The sequence below is a fragment of the Lynx canadensis genome, chromosome A1 (genome assembly GCF_007474595.2).
Source record: "Lynx canadensis isolate LIC74 chromosome A1, mLynCan4.pri.v2, whole genome shotgun sequence".
Lineage (NCBI taxonomy): Eukaryota > Metazoa > Chordata > Mammalia > Carnivora > Felidae > Lynx > Lynx canadensis.
Window position 1 is genome coordinate 133340688 of NC_044303.2, and position 18762 is coordinate 133359449.

An 18762-nucleotide genomic window follows, 5' to 3' on the forward strand; every position below is an offset into this window, starting at 1 on the left:
CTAATTACTTAACTTTTCTACATTTCCATTTTAAATTAGTTTTTTAAATGGGGAAGCAGAAGGGACCAGGCTGGCTCAGTCCAAACAGTTTGTGACTCTTGATCACTGGGTTCTGGGTTCAAGCCTCACATGGGTGTAGGGATTACTAAAAAAAATAAACTTTTAAAAATATAAATGGGGAAGAAAAGATTTAAAATATCCTAATTCTCCTCATTAAAAAGTTGAACACCTTTATGATATTTTTAGGTATTACAACATAAATAGCTTGTTTGGAGTAATTCAAGTTGAAATAGGTTTTTTTTAGATACTCTTTTTGGGGGAGTGTCATTAAAGAGCATTCAGTACTTTTAATTACTTCTGTATCTTTGACTTAGACTTAAATTTGTAGGTCAGACTCTGAAACAAGACTTAATTCCTACAGGCTGAAATTAGCTGAAGTTTAAAACATCTATTATTTGAGCTCTCAATATATTTGGCTATCAAAATAAGACTGTTGTTTTACTTTCATGTTATAATATATCAGCTAGGTGCCTATTAGAAAGATTTGGGTTTCTACTGAACCCACAGCTAATTGTGTAGAAACTGTTGACTACTTTTTAGAGGCAAATGATTCTTAAATTCCAGGCATCTTAAGTCAAATTTTGTATTTATTGATTTGAATTGTTGTAAAAGGAAAATGAATTTTATGTCTCAAAATGAGTTTAGCCGTTATGTAGTTGTAATTATGATTATTTATATGTTTTCTGAATTTGAGACTAAAACCTAGTGGTAAAATAATAATTTTTATAACCTCTTAGATGTTAAAATAATGAGTAATTTCTTGAATAATAAAATGTTACTGATATTTTGTTGGGAATTACTTGAGTATTTTATAAATCATGTTTTTTATGTAATGAAATAAAGGCTAAGAAAGGGATATATCCACAACTTTCTTTGTTGTATTTCTAATAATATAGTCTATTACCCAATGGGAAGATGAATACTAAGGAATACTTGTTGAAACATAACTTGAATATTTATACAAAATGACACAAATATGTTTTCATATTTGTGTGAAATAGATTTTTTTATTTCTACCAAGTAGAAATAAAATGTTTTCTGTAATTTTGGAAGAGCACATTTATAAATATTTGCCAAATAAAATGAAGTCATTTAGACATCATTAGATTTAGTTTTGCTTTTGATCTTCAAATTATTTTTTCAATGTTGCATTTTTTATTTTATTTTTTTAAATCAACATACGGTAAAATAGAATTTTTGTTGAGTTCTACAAGTTTTGTTTTTAGTATTGTTGATTGTCTTTACATTTTGTAGATCTTTGAGTAATTGTTTATTTCTTACCTTTTTATAATGTATTTATGTATTTGAATCTAATAATTACTTAGTTAATGATTAACTATAGTTAATAATTATTAGTAATTATTATTAACTGCAGTTAATGTAAGGTTTCAGAATTATTTGTAAAAATGTTTTGTGCTCTTCACTCAACACTTGAAGTCATTGGCTTTCCATGTATCTACCTATCTTTCAAGCATTTCATGTTTTAGCATTCGTGAAAACGTGCATAAGTCCATTTTTCTTCACCATTTAGCCTTATTAATCTATATCGTGGCAAAGTGATTGGTATTATTGATTGTGAATTTTAAGTAATGTTTTACTTATCTCCATTTAATGTAAATCTACATTACTTTATTATTCGATAATATTTTAAAATAACATACTTGCTAATAAATGACTTTCGTCTTTGACTCTCATCAGCTCTTTTAACTTTGTGTAGCTACACATTAATTAGTTATTAATGTTTTTGTTACTAAGAAACTTGGCTTGATGATGTTTATGATAACATTATCTTTGTTTTAGGCAAGAAGATGAAAATTTTAACAGCCTTTTACAAAATGGAGATATTTTAAATCATTCAACAGAAGAAAACTACCAGGTTCATGATAAAAAAGATTTTAACTTACCTGAATATGATTTGAATATTGAAGAACGATTAGTTCTTATTGAGAAAGGTGTTGACTCAACAGCCACATCTGATGAATCTCACACATTAGACCATATCAATATGAATCTTAATAAACTTGTAACTAATGATACATTTCAACCAGAAATAGTGGAAAGATCCCAGACACAAGATATAGTGCTTGGAACGGACTTTTTAAGCATTAATGCTAAAGGAGAAGCTGAGCACTTGGAAAATGGAAATAAGTATCCTAATCTGGAATGTGTAAATAAGACAAATGGACATCCTGAGGACACTCCACAGTCCCCTAGGAGGACTGAACCACATGACACTGATTCGTCTGTTGATATGGGTATTTCCAAAAGCACTGAAGATCTCTCCCCTCAGAAAAGTGGGCCAATTGGATCTGTTGTGAAATCTCATAGTATAACTAATATGGAGACTGGAGGACTAAAAATCTATGACATTGTTAGTGATAATGGACCACAGCAGCCAAGTACAACAGTTAAAGTAACATCTACTGTTGATGGAAAAAATATTGTCAGGAGCAAGTCTGCTACACTTTTGTATGATCAACCATTGCAAGTATTTACTGGTTCTTCTTCATCTTCTGATTTAATATCAGGTACAAAGGCAATTTTCAAGTTTGACTCAAATCATAATCCTGAAGAGCCAAATATAATAAGAGGCTCCACAATAAGTGGCCCACAATCTACACCTCAAATATATGGTCCTCCACAATATAATATTCAATACAGTAGCAGTGCTGCTGTCAAGGACACTATGTGGCACAGCAAACAAAATCCCCAGATAGATCATGTCAGTTTTCCTCCTCAGCGCCTTCCTAGATCAGAGAGCACAGAAAATCACGGTTACGCTAAGCATTCTGCCAATATGAATTTCTCTAACCATAACAATGTTCGAGCTAGTACTGGATACCATTTACATCAGAGAATGGGCCCAGGAAGACATGGGGAAGTGTGGGCCATCTCACCAAATGAACGACTCATTCCTGGAGCAACTCGAACTACGATTCAGCGACAAAGTAGTGTGTCCTCTACAGCTTCTGTAAATCTTGGTGAGTCAGGTCCCACAAGGCGGGCCCAAATTCCAGAAGGAGATTATTTGTCGTACAGAGAGTTACATTCAGTGGGAAGAACTCCAGTGATGTCAGGATCACAGAGACCTCTTTCTGCACGAACATACAGCATCGATGGTCCAAATGCATCAAGGCCTCAGAGTGCTCGACCCTCCGTTAGTGAAATACCAGAGAGAACTATGTCAGTTAGTGATTTTAATTATTCACGGACTAGTCCTTCAAAAAGACCAAATGCAAGAGTTGGTTCTGAGCATTCTTTATTAGATCCTCCAGGAAAAAGTAAAGTTCCTCATGACTGGCGAGAGCAAGTACTACGACACATCGAGGCCAAAAAATTAGAAAAGGTAATTAAATATGAATTTTTCATTTTCCTCTCTGTGAATTTATTTTTCTTAAAAATATTTGGTATTCTTTGTTTTTTAAACAAGGTGATACAAGATGCTCTGAATTACTGAATACATACTTAACATTTGAGGAGTTTTTTCTTAGTGTTTACAATAGAGTCTAAGTTTAGACTTAGCCAGACTCAAAAACAACTGAGATGGTAGTGTATGCTTCTTTTCTGCCTCTTATTCCCCAGTGTTTTCTAATGATCTTAAATTCATTGCCTGTGTTTATGTGTGTATCTCTTTTAGATTCTGCCACACATACTGTAAATAATACATGTGTATACATGTGTACCTCCTTTTAGCAGTTTTTGACCTCCTGCTCTCGTCTATTAATTACTCTTGGTTATGTAAATATGTGTATAAAAATATAACTATATAGTTAGAAAAATAACAAGAAATACAAATATTTCATCTAAGATTTTTTTTTCCCAGAGAATGTTAAAAGACTAACACTGTCACTGACATAGATTGCTGGCACGGCATTTATTCTTGACTTTTTTGAACTGCATTTCTGACTTCTCTGACCTCAAGTGTCTGTCGCTCTAATGAAGTTTAGAAATGATTGGTAAAACAAGAGGCTTCTCTTCAGTTTAACTTCACATGTAGATGTCATTTTTTTGAAAGGAGTTAAAATTTTTTAAAATTACATAAAACTGATAAATTAGTGTCACAGTTCTTTGGCTTTGGCTCAAGTGTATGGGGCACATTTTTAAAGATTTAATTTCATATCTCTCAGTAGTTTTTACCCAAGAATTTTGTTATCTCTGCTTATTAAATATGTTTTTTAAAACAGCTAAATGTATACAACCTCAATTAGTCATTTAAAAAAAATTCCCTAGGTCTAATTTTTTTAGAAGTAAACCCGTAAAATATGATTAGTACCATATATCAATTCACATTAAACTTCTGCCTGTAATTATTAGCTCTTTTCAGTGCTGTCTTCCCAACTTTAAATAGCTGTGCATCTAATGGTCTTAGGCAACCTCATTCTCTTCCATTTTGTTTCAGTATAACTGTATAAATTGTTGGTTCTTTGGACTTGTGTGCCTTTTCTAAGGAATTTGGAAATTTCTTAAGCAGAGGAATACCATAGCTGTTTTATAAGTAAACTTCTGGAGATAATATGGAATTGGAAGGAGGGAGGGCTATAGTTTTTTGTTGTTGTTTTGTTTTGTTTTTTTGAGAAGGAAGAGGCTACAGTTAAGTTGATTGAGCTATGAGGCTATCTAGTGGTCCAGAAAATAAATGAGAAATGTTTCGAAGGAACTGAGACAAAGGCAAGAATTCAAGGCACCGTTTTGAAACACACTTTATAATATCTGACTCGTGATTGGAATATTCCTCTAATAATAAGTCTTTGAGGAAAAGGGATTAAGCTTGAGTGGTGCCTTGAATGACTGGTTGTTGGGATTGCCAGAATAGAGAAGGAATAACAGATTTGGATAAAGAGATGAGTCTGGTTATCATTATATTCTATAGAGTTGACATGTCAGGAGCTATTCTCCCACTACTGTCTGACTGAGATATACCTAGACTTTAGTCATCAGGAAGCAGGTAGCAGCTACCCCATTGTTCATTGTATCTCTCTGCTTTTTATATTTAGAAATTTGCTATACAATTACTTGAGGACTACATGCCAGTAGTTTCCCACTTGTGCCCACTGGTAATTTAGAAGTGAAAATTAGTCCAAGGAAACTAAGAAAAGCCTTGTGAGGACACAGAGCAACATGATTTAGGCCAAACACTTGAAAGCTTTGGTTGAAAATGGTGGAGGGTGATGGAAAATCTCTTTGGCTCCTCTGCAATTCCTCTTCCTCCCCCAAATATAATTCTGATGGCAGGTAGACATTTGAAAAATTTCCCCAGGGAATTTCACAATGCCCAACCCTCCCTTTAGAGGTAAGTCCCCAAATCATAAGTTGCTACTTTGCCCAGCTTAGTTGTTTAGCATTAATACAATGATTAGATAAGTTAAAGCTTACTTGGTTTTTAAACCTTGTTATAGTAACTTTCCTTCCTGTCCCTGCAACAAAACTGTACCTGGAACCCAAACATGTGATTATATCTCACCTCATTCTTCTCAAGACTTGTTTAATTAAACTAATGATTCTTATAAGAAGCACTCAACCAGAATATGATTAATGTAACATGAAAATTGCCACATTCATTTGCTTTTATACAGCTATTAGCCTGTAATGAACATCATTGTCCAGGACATATTCCTTAACTGAGCTCTGCACAATGTGTTGTGTTGTAACAGGATGCAGTTTTATATGGACGTCTATGTACAACCCTGAATTACAAACCAGATGTGTTCTGAGCTTCAGCCTTCTTAGTCAGTGAAATATTTACAAAAACCTTACATAGGTTCAAAGACAACAGAAAAAGCTTTGATTCCTGGATTTACATATCATTAAAAAGGGTCATTTGTAACACATGAGTATGTGTTGTTTATGTTGGGGCGGGGGGGTTAGTGTGTGTAATTTCTTTATTTTTACATTCTAATCAAATGTTTATGGAACCTCTGAATTGCCACTGCCAAATCCTTGTTGTTTGTGAAATGGTCTGGGAAAGTATAGTTGTGGCCTCTTAAGTTTAGCTTTTTCTTTACTCATTACTTTGGAATCCACAAAATAACTAAAAGAGTGCATTGTAATTTTATAGATCTCTTTCATTCTGGAAGGCCATATTAATGTCTTGATATTAGAGATCAACTTCATAATCGGGAGAAGGTATATAGGTTCTCTGAGAGTAATATAGAAATGCTTGTAAGCTTACAAGCTTGTAATGACAACGTACACATATAATGCTTACAAGCATTTCTATACTTCTTGATAAGCAAGCCGTGCTCAAAGTGTGGTTACTCTCAATTTAACCATAAGACCGTCCAATATTCAGGGACATAAGTAAAAGCATCCACATGAAAAAACAGCATTTAACAGCCCTAGGAGTAAACAAGCAGGAACAATGAAAATCAGGCATTGTGTTTATTGAGGTACATTTTTTAGGCAGCTCTGGGATTAGTGATTGGGCATTCATGTAAACTCAGTCTGCATGAAGATTCCATCAGTGATTATTCAAGTTTAAGCAGCAAATGCCACTGCTAACTCCTAAAATCTTAAGTATCTATTTATTTGAATGGGAAATTTTTTTTACAAGTACATTTTCTAGGGGTTTTTTTCTTCTGGTAATTTGAGAGCAGGGAGAGCCTTGTAAATGCTATATACTAAAACTTTGTGTTATATACTAAAACTATGTTAACCTTTTTTCTAATGTAAGACATGTTTCTAAATGTAGAAGGTAATTTTTTTTTAGAGATGGTAATGGCCAAAGAAAGAAAGAAAGAAAGAAAGAAAGAAAGAAAGAAAAATTGCAATGGCCAAAAGCCAAGTGTTTTTTGCCGATAATATTTTGTGCTATGTACGTATGTTTAAACTGAAGCTGAGAAATCAGCTTGTATTCCTTATAGAACTACACATATATACATACATTTAAGTTTGACATCAATTCCTGTTTTCTGATAAACTTCCAATAAGATGTATTAGGAGTAAAGGAAATAATTGCATTGTAAAAGACACTATATGTTTGTACTTTCTTTAGTGTTTAAACATGTGAATGGTTGGATTTACATGTACTTTATGTGTATATGTGTATGTTGTCATGTAAATAATATGGTAAATAGTGCCAATTTCTTGCAGTGGCACTGAAAATTCAGTGCATGATATTCCTGTGTGGTATTGGGGTTACTTATAAATACGTCTATGTACATAACATGTCTTGTGAATTTTGCATGCTACACTAATCTCTGTTAAATCTATCCCCTCTTTATTCAGAGCATGCTGTCAAGGTCCTTTAATTCCAATTTTACTGCTGTAAGCAACTTTCACTATGGCAGCTCTAGGGATCTGCATGGCAGCCAAGGTAGCCTTGCCTTGAGTGTTGCAGACGGAAGAGGTTCTGGTGGGCACATTTTTCGAGTGAGTACCTGTAGTAGACCAGTACTTTTAGTACACAGAAGAGAAAAAAAGACCCCACATTTTAATGCTTTCATGTTTTTAGAAAATACGTTTTTACTGTGGGTTAGATACTTTGATAACCTTCTGGTTCTTCCATGGCTTAGTTCTAAAACTTTCTGCAAAGCCGATTTAGTATTTATCTCTCAAGTTTCTCTGGCCATCAGCTAAGGATGTAGTCTGCTCTTGTTTATGTAAATAGGGGTGAGCAATAGGAATAACTGAGAGTTGTTTTTTTTTCTACTTATTATGCTTTATGGTGTTTTCTCTTAATAAAATTAACTAACTCTCCCTAAATCAAGGTTTAAGGCTATGCTGTATATAGTACACAGTGGGGTTGTGGGGAAGAATAATTTTTAGTGATTGAGAATTGGCAGATGAAAAGCACTGCCTAGAAGTAAGTTTAATCACAGTTTGCTAGATAGGATTAAATGTGAGACTGGAGAAATTCTAAGAAATACCAATGAAAAGGCAAAAGCCAGATTCTTTTATTAATGGTTAATAGTCATTAACGGTATTTATTTATTTATTTATTTATTTATTTATTGAGAAAGAGAGAGAATCCCAAGCAGACTCCTCCTCATTTAATGCAGAGCCTGACACGGGGCTCAATCCCATAAACCATGAGATCAAGACCTGAGCTGAGATTTAGAGTTGGATGTTTAACCGACTGAGCCAACCAAGCTCCCCAATGGCATATTCTTTTAATGAAAGTTAAGGGTAAGGGTTAAGAATGGCAGAGAAGGAGAAAGAACAGAACAGCTCTGGCCTGGCTCTATTTTAAGATTTTTCTCTTTTTTTTTTTTTTTTTTTTTTAATTTTTTTTTTTTTTAATTTTTTTTTTTTTTAATTTTTTTTTTTTCAACGTTTATTTATTTTTTGGGACAGAGAGAGACAGAGCATGAACGGGGGAGGGGCAGAGAGAGAGGGAGACACAGAATCGGAAACAGGCTCCAGGCTCTGAGCAGTCAGCACAGAGCCCGACGCGGGGCTCGAACTCACGGACCGCGAGATCGTGACCTGGCTGAAGTCGGACGCTTAACCGACTGTGCCACCCAGGCGCCCCAAGATTTTTCTCTTAATAACAACGTGAGGTGTAGTATGGCCTCAAAATAAATACTTCCTTCTCCCCCTTTCCTTTCATTCCAAAAAGATTTTTCTCCTTTTTACAGCCTTACTTGTCTCCTCCCCATAGTTTTATTTCCATGTTTACTCTGATTACTTCTGGGTCCTTTGCTTTTTCCTGAGGGTCCCCATCCTCTTTTTAGTACATAGCTTGCTTTGCTCTGTTGTGTTCTAAGGCAAGAGCAGTCTCCTGGATTCACTCCGCTGTGGCTGAGCTTCACTCTTCTTGCTCTGCCCTCTGTCATCTGCCACCACTTGGATTCCATGTTAGAGTGATAGCATTTGTTTTGTAATTTATCCCTTTGAAATGGAGAGAGAAGGGTGATAGCTATTAAGCCCAGCATTTCTGGTACTCTTTCCAACTGAAGCCAAAGAATGGACACAAGAGGCTTTTATCAACTCAGGGGTTATCTTTATAGTCATCTGGAACAGTTATTCTTTCCAAATTCTTGTACAGTAATATTTTTTGCTTGTTATTCTTACATTCAGAGCCTTTGAGTCTATTGCATTTTACTTTTTCATTCATAATATATAGTTGTTCTTTTAAAGACCTGAATAGACTGGAGTTTAAACTTGAAGCTATGACCTAAGTTGATTACTGTGGGTTCTGAGAGCACATCTCAGAAATGAGGAAGGAAGGCAAAATATTCATTGCATAAATACACAAAATTAGATCAAACCAAATCTAAAAATGCTAATCCATGCTTTGAATGAGCAACTAACTACACATGATAGCTCTGTTGCAGATAAAGTTTATAAGATTAAATTACAAGCCCTTAGGTTTTTATGTATCCTGTGGTATATCATAATGAAGTAGATTTCAGATTATTTTTCAGTATGATGATGTAGTTTACATACCTGTGTTGCTAGCCACATACTGTTTTGAAAGTTACAATAGTGCTATTTATCACAATCCCTTTAGTTTTCAAGAATATAGCTAGGTATATTTAGAACTAGATTAAAATGAAAAGTACAGGCATCTTTCTTCCCAGCATGTTTGTAAAAAATATTCAGAGATAATGAGATAACTGAGTCTGCTTTTTTCTCTAAACCTGTCATTGAGGTAAACTAGAAGGATATTATTGGTCATATAAAAATATGAACTCTAGTTAATTTTAAGTGTTTCACCAAACCATTGGTTTTGAAAATACTGAGCTAATACTATGATACAATTAAGTTAAAGTGAATTTTATGAGACTATATATTTATTAATACTGTTCATCATTAAAAAGAAGATCCCAGGTGGCACTGTGCTGTTAAAAGAATAGCAGTTAATTTTTTTTCCAAAAAACCCAAAAACATTTATATATACTCAACAAGAGATTGTTTTAGTTGCTCTTAAAATTTGGGACTCTTAACTTTGATTAATAACTAAATTCTTCACAGTATTGAAAGCTAGGTATTACTGTAAATATAACGGAAAGCATTATGAAGAAATAGCTTAACAGTGTATGTTAAAAGTACTAATAATTTTTACAGTTTTGTTGAGATGTAATTGACATATTAGTATTAGTCCAAAGTATATATCATAATAATTTGATATATGTATATATTGTGAAATGAATGCCACAACAAATTTAGTTAATGTCCATCGTCAAGGTACTGATATTAATGGCAGTTATGATGGTGATGTTTATTGGGTTCTTCATCTTCCCATGATCTAGTAATATTTTTTCCTAATCTCCTTTCACGTGTCATCATCATTTTGATTTTACATCTTAAAGAACATTGTTTGTTTACTTTTTATTTTCCCCTCATTTGAAGCATCCCCAGACATCCTGTCCAGGAGATCCTTGTCAAGACGATCTATTCATTTCAGGACAGCCGAACTACTCATCAGCTACACTTAGTCACAAAGATGTTCCTCCAGACAGCTTGATAAAAGTAGGTGCTCAGGAAATAAATGAACACATCTCTTTGAAATTACTCTGTTTTACAGATTTTAAACTGGAAATATCATGTATGCTTTAACAATGAAAATAAGTTTTTGAGGACTTTTCCTCCTTGATCAGTAAAGATTTTTTTTAAAAACTAATTTAGAAATATGAAATATATTTTTGCCCTGTTATTTCCTGGTTTAGTCCATGATTTTTTTTCCACACTGGAGATTCATTTTATTGTTTTTGATTTCTCTACTATCACTTACTTACCTTATTGTTTGAGTCAGAGGCTCTTTGGCATTCCTGTTTGAGTCAGAGGCTTTTTGGTATTGGAGAATTAAAGATGAACCTGTCTTAAATTCCTCACTTGAGGATATTTTATCATTACTAAAGACATTTTAAAATTCTTTAAATGTAATTAAAAGTCACCTTGAAAGCGTTTTGTGTGTGATAAATGATTGTATTCTTAATACTTTTGTTACTAAAGCATCACTTACTCACAGATTTTACTTTTCTGTCACCCAATACCAGATAGTTAACTCTTTTCTTTAATATTCTCACTCAGCTATTCTTTCTCTTAACTAATTCCGTATCCCTTGTATAACGAGATACAATTATATGAAGCATACTTAACGTATTATATAAAAACTTTTGCATTGTTCTTGAGAGTAGGAACCCAGACATATAGCATAAATTCATACATATCTATTTATTTTACCTTTTTTTTTCTTTTTCTTTTAATTGAGCTATGTTAACCAGTTTCTTTTTCTTTTTAATATCAATTTTGTATTCTAGGTTACTGGGTTTGTTTTCATACTTTTATTCTCCTGAGCCATCTGCTAATGATAGCTTATTTTATTCCATGGGTATGTTTAACATTGATGTAAAGTGTCAGGCACAACCAAGAATCTAGGTGTCTAGAAGTCTGAAGCATGGGTCAGAAGTAATTACTGTTTGGAATATTTTCCTTAGGAGAAAGGTATTGAATCTGCACATAGGAATAAATGGTATAAATGTGGAGAAAAGCAAGAGCTATGTGCTGAGTTGTATAAGTAATAAAATAACAGCACAAGCAGTTAAATACTCCTGGGCAGATGAATTGCTTCAAATCTACAGAGTTCAAGTAGTAAGCAACCACAATTTAAAAAAAAAAGATATAAAGATAATAAAATACCTCATTCTCTTTTTCTCCAACCAGTGTAAGATTTGTCATAGAGTAATATCATCTTTGTGCTCTGTTATAAAACCCCCATATAAGTTTCCAAACTTGAGAAATAACCAAGTTCTCAAATATAACACAGTGAAAAGGTAACTTTTTTTTAAAGTAAAAATCTTCACCAAAAGGGAAGCTTCTTTGTTTCCTTCAGCAAGGTTGATGTAAAAAAAGCATGTAGTTCTGAAACAATTGCCATAATCTTTTCCCAAACTTTTCTACTTTGGAATAATTTTAGGAGAATGGGGCTCAGTATTTATCTCATAGTTTTTCTATAATTCACTTGTGGATGAGATCACCTTTTTATTAATAATCAACAATGAAATTTTAAATGATTGAATAGCTTAAAAGTATTTCCTCTTATATACAAAAATCTCTATATGCAAATATTTATAATACAAATGTAAACTTATTTTTCAGATAGGTTTCTCATACTGGGGCACCTGGGTGGCTCAGTCGGTTAAGCGTCCAGATCTTGATTTCCACTCAGGTCATGATATCACAGTATGTGAGATTGAGCCCCACGTTGGGCTGTGCTCTGACAATGGGCCTGCTTGGGATTGCTTCTCTCCCTCTCTCTGCCCCTCCCTGCTCGCACTCTTGCTTGCTCTCTCTCAAAATAAATAAAAAATTCCTCATACCGACATAACAGCCACATTTCCACAAAGGTGGCTTTAAGTCTAAAACTCAGATTCATTCATTCTGAACAATGAGAAGCATTAAAACAAGGATAATTCTTTAACAAAATAATCACCTCAGATTTTTTTGCGTAGCTTGTGAAGAGTAAAACAATGTCAAGGCTTAATTTTTGTGGTTAATATTTTATGGAACTAACATTTAGAGAGTTTAAAAATTGCTAACTGGTACACACACACACAAGGAATAAATTTGCTTTTTAATATATTTGTACTTGTTAATTCTGGAAAGAAAGGAATAAAAGTAGAAAATATACTCAGAATAGTAAAAAAATTCTACCACAAAACTTGTTACTTCTGTTCAGAAGAAACATGAAAAAATGCATCTTCTATGTGTGTGTGAGATGGGAAAATTTACCCTTTTACTGGGCTTAAATTTTAAAATTTTAACATAATTACCGTTTGCTGTTATTGTAAGAAAAAACAGGTCCATGCATACCAAATAGAAAAGCAAATAATTTTATGATAACTTATTTGAAACTTTAAAGAGTGAGAATCTGTCTGCCAAGGACTCAGGCAAGTTTAGAATTCATAGCTTTTTTTCTTTTAAAAGTGTAAAATTAGAAAAAATAGTGTAAGTGTCTTGATAATGTGTGATTTAGAATGTTACACTCTAGTGCTTTTGTAATACTCCAAGAAGAAAATCCAACTATTTGTAATAAGACATTATTATTGGTCATTTTAAGACACTTCGTGTTTTTCTTAGATGCCTTTGAGTAATGGACAGATGGGCCAGACCCTCAGGCCTCAGGCAAATTATAGTCAAATACATCACCCCCTTCCTCAGGCTTCTGTGGCAAGGCATCCCTCTAGAGAACAACTAATTGATTACTTGATGCTGAAGGTGGCCCACCAGCCTCCATATACACAGCCCCATTGTTCTCCTAGACAAGGCCATGAACTGGCAAGGCAAGAGGTAAGAACAATCAAGAATACTTGAAATATGAAACTAAGCTCTTAATGTACTTTATAGGTTATTTAATTATTAGCAATAAATCCGTGTAGATTTTTAACATAGTTTTTACCATTTTGTTTAAAGGTGTGGTTTCATGTTAAGTTAATAAGGTGTCAAACTTTGTATTTAACTTGACTCTATGATCTCCCATGTTCTGATTAATTGACATAGCATTTAGTGTTTTGGATGTGATTATTTTTTTCCTAAGGTGGTTGCGTATCCAAAACTTTTTGATGATATTCCAGTAATCAGACCTTCAGGAATATGAATAGTAGACCATGAAACTTGACTGGCATGTTATGGTTTCCTATTGTTAATTGACACAGAGAGTTTGAAATTTGACCATAGTCTCCAAACTACTTCAAGAATTAAATCTTACAAAGTAGTATTTAAAAGGTGGCTAATCATACATTTGTATATTTGGATAGTTTATTGATAAAATAATACTATTAGAAATGTAGGTAGAGAACAAATGCTTTATTCCTTTTGCTTTAGTCTCTGGGGAAAGGGAGGGTCTTGCAACAAGTTTAGTTCTTGATCTTTTTTTATAACGTGGTTATAAAAAATACTATCAATTGATCATCAATCCTAACATCTTGTGAGCATAGAAACAAATTCAGGAAATGAATCCAACAACCACCCAGGGATTTTTAAATATCTTCTGAAACACCCAGTACACAGAGATACTATGTAATTTAGATATTTTACAGATGGAAACTGATCCTAAAATACATTTTTTGTTTGTATACTCTATATCATTAAAATCCATGATATAAAAAAACAAACAAACAAACAAACAAAAAACCCCACAGGGTCAACATTAATCAATTGCCTGTCCTTGTAAAACAGCAATAGATTAAGTTAGGAGCTATGCTTTATAATCTCAGCTGTGCCTTTAACTCACTAACTCATTAACATGATATTCCATGTTGTAGTTTCCCTTTATCTGCCTGAATGTTTATTTTAGATGAATCTTTATGTATTTTACCAATAGTTCAATACTGTGTGTAGCTTTTTCTGAGATAGTAGTAATAGTTTATTTTCATACTAATTTAGATCCGAGTGAGAGTTGAAAAGGATCCAGAACTTGGATTCAGCATATCAGGAGGTGTTGGGGGCAGAGGAAATCCATTCAGACCCGAAGACGATGTGAGTTTGTTTGTATGTCTTTGAGATATCCATAAGGATTTATTCACTAACATAGTGCTCTTATACGTATAATAAGTGAAAATCTAACAGATACTTTTATAAATCGAGAAAACACATCACCTTTTTTATTTCTCTCTTTATTCAGCTTTTTGTCTTGAAATACCACTTCATATGAATTGTTTGAGGAAAGCAAATTAAACCCCCAATTTTATTTTATTTTTTTCCTGGCGATTTTATTTATTTATTTATTTATTTATTTATTTATTTATTTAAGTATGAAATTTATTGTCAAATTGGTTTCCATACAACACCCAGTGCTCATCCCAACAGGTGCCCTTCTCAGTGCCCATCACCCACTTTCCCCCTCCCTCCCACCCCCCATCAACCCTCAGTTTATTCTCAGTTTTTAAGAGTCTCTTATGGTTTGCCTCCCTCCCTCTCTTTTTTTTCTTCCCCCTCCCCCATGGTCTTCTGTTAAGTTTCTCAGGATCCACATAAGAGTGAAACCATATGGTATCTGTCTTTCTCTGTGTGACTTATTTCACTTAGCATAACCCTCTCCAGTTCCATCCACATTGCTACAAAAGGCCATATTTCATTCTTTCTCATTGCCAAGTAGTATTCCATTGTGTATATAAACCACAATCTTTTTATCCATTCATCAGTTGATGGACATTTAGGCTCTTTCCATAATTTGGCTATTGTTGAAAGTGCTGCTATAAACATTGGGGTACAAGTGACCCTATGCATCAGCACTCCTGTATCCCTTGGGTAAAGTCATAGGAGTGCTATTGCTGGGTCATAGGGTAGATCTATTTTTATTTTTTGAGGAACCTCCACACTGTTTTCCAGAGCTAAACCCCCCAATTTTAAATGTCCATTATATTATGAAGTGATTTTTAAATTTTGTTATTGCTTTTCTGCACATCTGTAGAAATAATTCCATCACTTTAATGAAAATCACTATACTCAAGTCAGAATTATCAGCACCAAAAAAAACATTGGGCTGTGACAATATTCAGAGAAAACTGGGAGAAAAATTGTACTGTAATTCAAGTGTTTGCATACTGTTAAAGAAAAATTGTTCCTTGTTACTCTGTTATTTATGCATCCTGTTTTCCATTAAATGTTTATCTTTTTTGTTGTTACTGAAGGGTATATTTGTAACAAGGGTACAGCCTGAAGGACCAGCCTCAAAATTATTACAGCCAGGTGATAAAATTATTCAGGTAAATAAGATACATCTTTTTATTATTTTCTTAGTTTTTCATTTTATAACATCTTCCTCATCAAGGAATTATTAAATGCCAGATTTTGAAAATAACTCTTTTGTGAAGTTTATTTTTATATATTTGTGGGTGAAAAACAGTGGCATTTCTTATAAGCTACTCTCTATTATTTTCATCATTTAAAATATTTCTTTCTTGTACGTTGCAAAATCATATGGATATTTTTGAATACATGTTTGATATTTCCTAGCATTTTGTTTAAGTTTAGGAATGCTAACTTCTTTAAAATAGGTTGAAAGAATCTTTTTGCTACAAGAATTAAAGAATTTAGTTCATTTGAAGCACTTGGAACTGTGTGTGTGATATATAGCAAGACTTCAATAAATGTTAGGCCTAAATTATAAGAAATGTAGTGTTTATTGATGGCCCAAGGCAATATGAAGAGTAGGCCTTGCTCTCTGCTATCCTTGCATCTCGGTTGCCTTATTTATATATTAGCACATACACATAACACCTGTCTGACACTGTGTCTTAGACAAGTGCTTCCTAACATTGGATTGCTAATAAGAATTATCTGAAGACAAGGTTCCTGAGTCCCACCTTCAGAGATTTTATTTCCATAGATGTGGGGTAGGGCCCAGGAGTCTACATGTTATTTTAAATTGCCAAAATAATTCTTATTTTCTGCCAGGTTTGTGGACTACCCAGCAGAAATTTAAGTGCACAGATGCAAATACATTATTATGAAATGTTTTTCTGAAAGATATTTTTCTTCTTTCTTCTAGGCTAATGGCTACAGTTTTATCAATATTGAACATGGACAAGCAGTATCTTTGCTAAAAACTTTCCAGAACACAGTAGAGCTCATCATTGTACGAGAGGTTTCCTCATAAGGAATGTGGACAAAAAGAGGGGGAAGGCAGCAAGATTTATTGGAAGATATTTGCAGGGGAAATTAATATTTTGACTATTTTTATATGTAAAGAAGAACTCAAAAATTATGTTCAAATTTGTACATTAATGAAATCATGGAACTCGTGGTTAGAGGGAAAGAACCACTGTACAGTATATAGGGGAGACTGTTGAATTCATACCATATAAAACTTCTTGTTAGGTTTTTAAACATAGCAATCAAGGCTACAAAAACAAACATATGTTGTTTTTGTATAGATTGTAGGTTTATTTTTGGATTTCATACACATGACTGAACTCTGTGCAAGGCTCTAGTTAGCCTTGATTGTAGCCCAGAGACAGATGGCAGAGCTCTCTGTCTCATAGCTTTTATGCCCTTATTTTTATTCAACTCATATTAATGTTTTTCTGCTGAAACTACTTTTTTTTAATGTGGGCAAGAGATTTGAAGTGTTGGTTTTTGCTATGTGCTTATTGAATTGAAGAGTGAGTAGGTGAAGGTGGTGCTGGTGGGTTCACTTTCCAAGGCCAGATTAAAACCATCAATTCCTATAAAAATCTGGAAGCAAAGATTGAAAAAAACAGCTGTTAATGTGTTTTTATTAATAGAATAATGCAATAAAAATGTAATGTCTTTTTAAAGAAATAAAAAAAGACGATAATTGCATTTTACGAGCTCTACAGGATCTGTTCTTGTTCTAGCCATTGACAATGCATTTGCTACCGGTGATTCAATTTTTAATTTTTTAGTCACAGGAAATTTTTAACTCTACTGTAGATGCCTGTCCATGCATTTCTTGTGATATGGAAATCCTTTGATTTTTTGCAAATGGTGGTGTTTCATAATTAGTACTCCGTTTTAATCTTAATTTATAATTTTTATTTTAAGCAGCAAATGAAACTAAAATGGCCAGTTTTGAGATTGTGTTGCTGTAACACAAAACGTAAGCAGATTTAGGAAAGTCTCTCGATCTTGTTTGGTCTCACATTGCCTTGGTAAAGTAAAAGGAAACAGTACGCATGGAGCTAGGAAACCAAAGCAAGTTTGTGAAATTGGCACAGTGATAGAGAATTGCTGTGGAGAGTTGTAGAGCAAAGGGATGGGTCTCTGAGGCCTTCCAGTGTGTCACGGTATTCAAATAAAGGGCTGTTCCTACAGGTAACATTAAATGTGAACTCGACACTTCAGAGTCTTTAAAGGGTTTCTAAGTGTATCAGTGTAATAGAATAGTGTTTTACCACCAGCTGCCTTTGTTCCTCGTTAGTGTAACAAATATTTCATAGATGTCATTAATTTGTTTATCCAAACCATTAATTTTATTTGTTTTTGTTCTGTCTGTGTAATTAAATAAAATTTTAGTAACATGAAATGGTAAGAATTAATGCATGGTTATTTGGACCAGAAAAAAGTGCCACAGAAGACCAATAACTGTTTTTAGTCAAGGCTAGTCTGGAGCCTTTCATTAGAGCAATATTCAGTTATTGCGATTCATTTTTAATTAGTAAGAAATATAATTTTGGAATTTTTAATCTCTTATGCTTTGTTCTTCAACCTTGTTTTAATTAAGACTTTTATAGGACTAGCAAAAATGGCAATTTACATTATTTTTGCAAAAAAAGTTGGACTTGTTGTTTTCTTGCTAGTCAGAGTAAATAGGCAGTAATTTTGAAAAGATGTGAACTCAAATATTGCACTTCTTTCAAGATGTTATCAATTGGTTATTGTACTGTATAGTTTTAATATTAATTGAAACCCTTTAACAACTCTTTGTAAATTTTAACTCATTTTAGTTGTTTTTCAGTACTATTTACATAGGAATTGATTTTTATGGATATAGTAGAAGAAATGTGCTGTATTTTGATAAAATTCATTTATTGTATGTGTGTTGTAATCTCTAAAAAAAAATGACAAACAGCTTCTTTAAGACAAGCCTCAGTGTTCCCTTTATTCATAGTTTATTGTAAAATATTTTGGCACGTCATTTTTTGTTGATCTCAAATTTTCAGTCACATGCCTCAATGTTCCCTTTATTCATAGTTTATTGTAAAATATTTTGGCACATCATTTTTTTGTTGCTCTCAAATTTTCAGTCACATTCTACTATTAATAAGGAATACATGAAATAGTTATAATCGTGAC

The 18762-nt window shown here is 33.3% G+C and overlaps 1 protein-coding gene across 11 annotated transcripts in view; it reads left to right on the plus strand.

The window, feature by feature from the left end:
- Positions 1 to 18517, plus strand: part of ERBIN (erbb2 interacting protein) — a 128083-nt gene extending 109566 nt beyond the window's left edge. For 2 of the 11 annotated variants that reach the window (XM_030322151.1, XM_030322213.1), the window contains exons 21-27: positions 1861 to 3406; positions 7285 to 7428; positions 10354 to 10473; positions 13084 to 13293; positions 14389 to 14481; positions 15636 to 15710; positions 16496 to 18517. In XM_030322151.1, coding sequence (XP_030178011.1) covers positions 1861 to 3406; positions 7285 to 7428; positions 10354 to 10473; positions 13084 to 13293; positions 14389 to 14481; positions 15636 to 15710; positions 16496 to 16603 — 2296 coding nt within the window. In that variant the 3' untranslated portion in view covers positions 16604 to 18517. The remainder of the gene's footprint in view (positions 1 to 1860; positions 3407 to 7284; positions 7429 to 10353; positions 10474 to 13083; positions 13294 to 14388; positions 14482 to 15635; positions 15711 to 16495) is intronic. The other 9 variants (XM_030322167.1, XM_030322159.1, XM_030322193.1 and 6 more) reach the window with 9 other exon arrangements.
- The last annotated feature ends 245 nt before the right edge of the window (positions 18518 to 18762 follow it).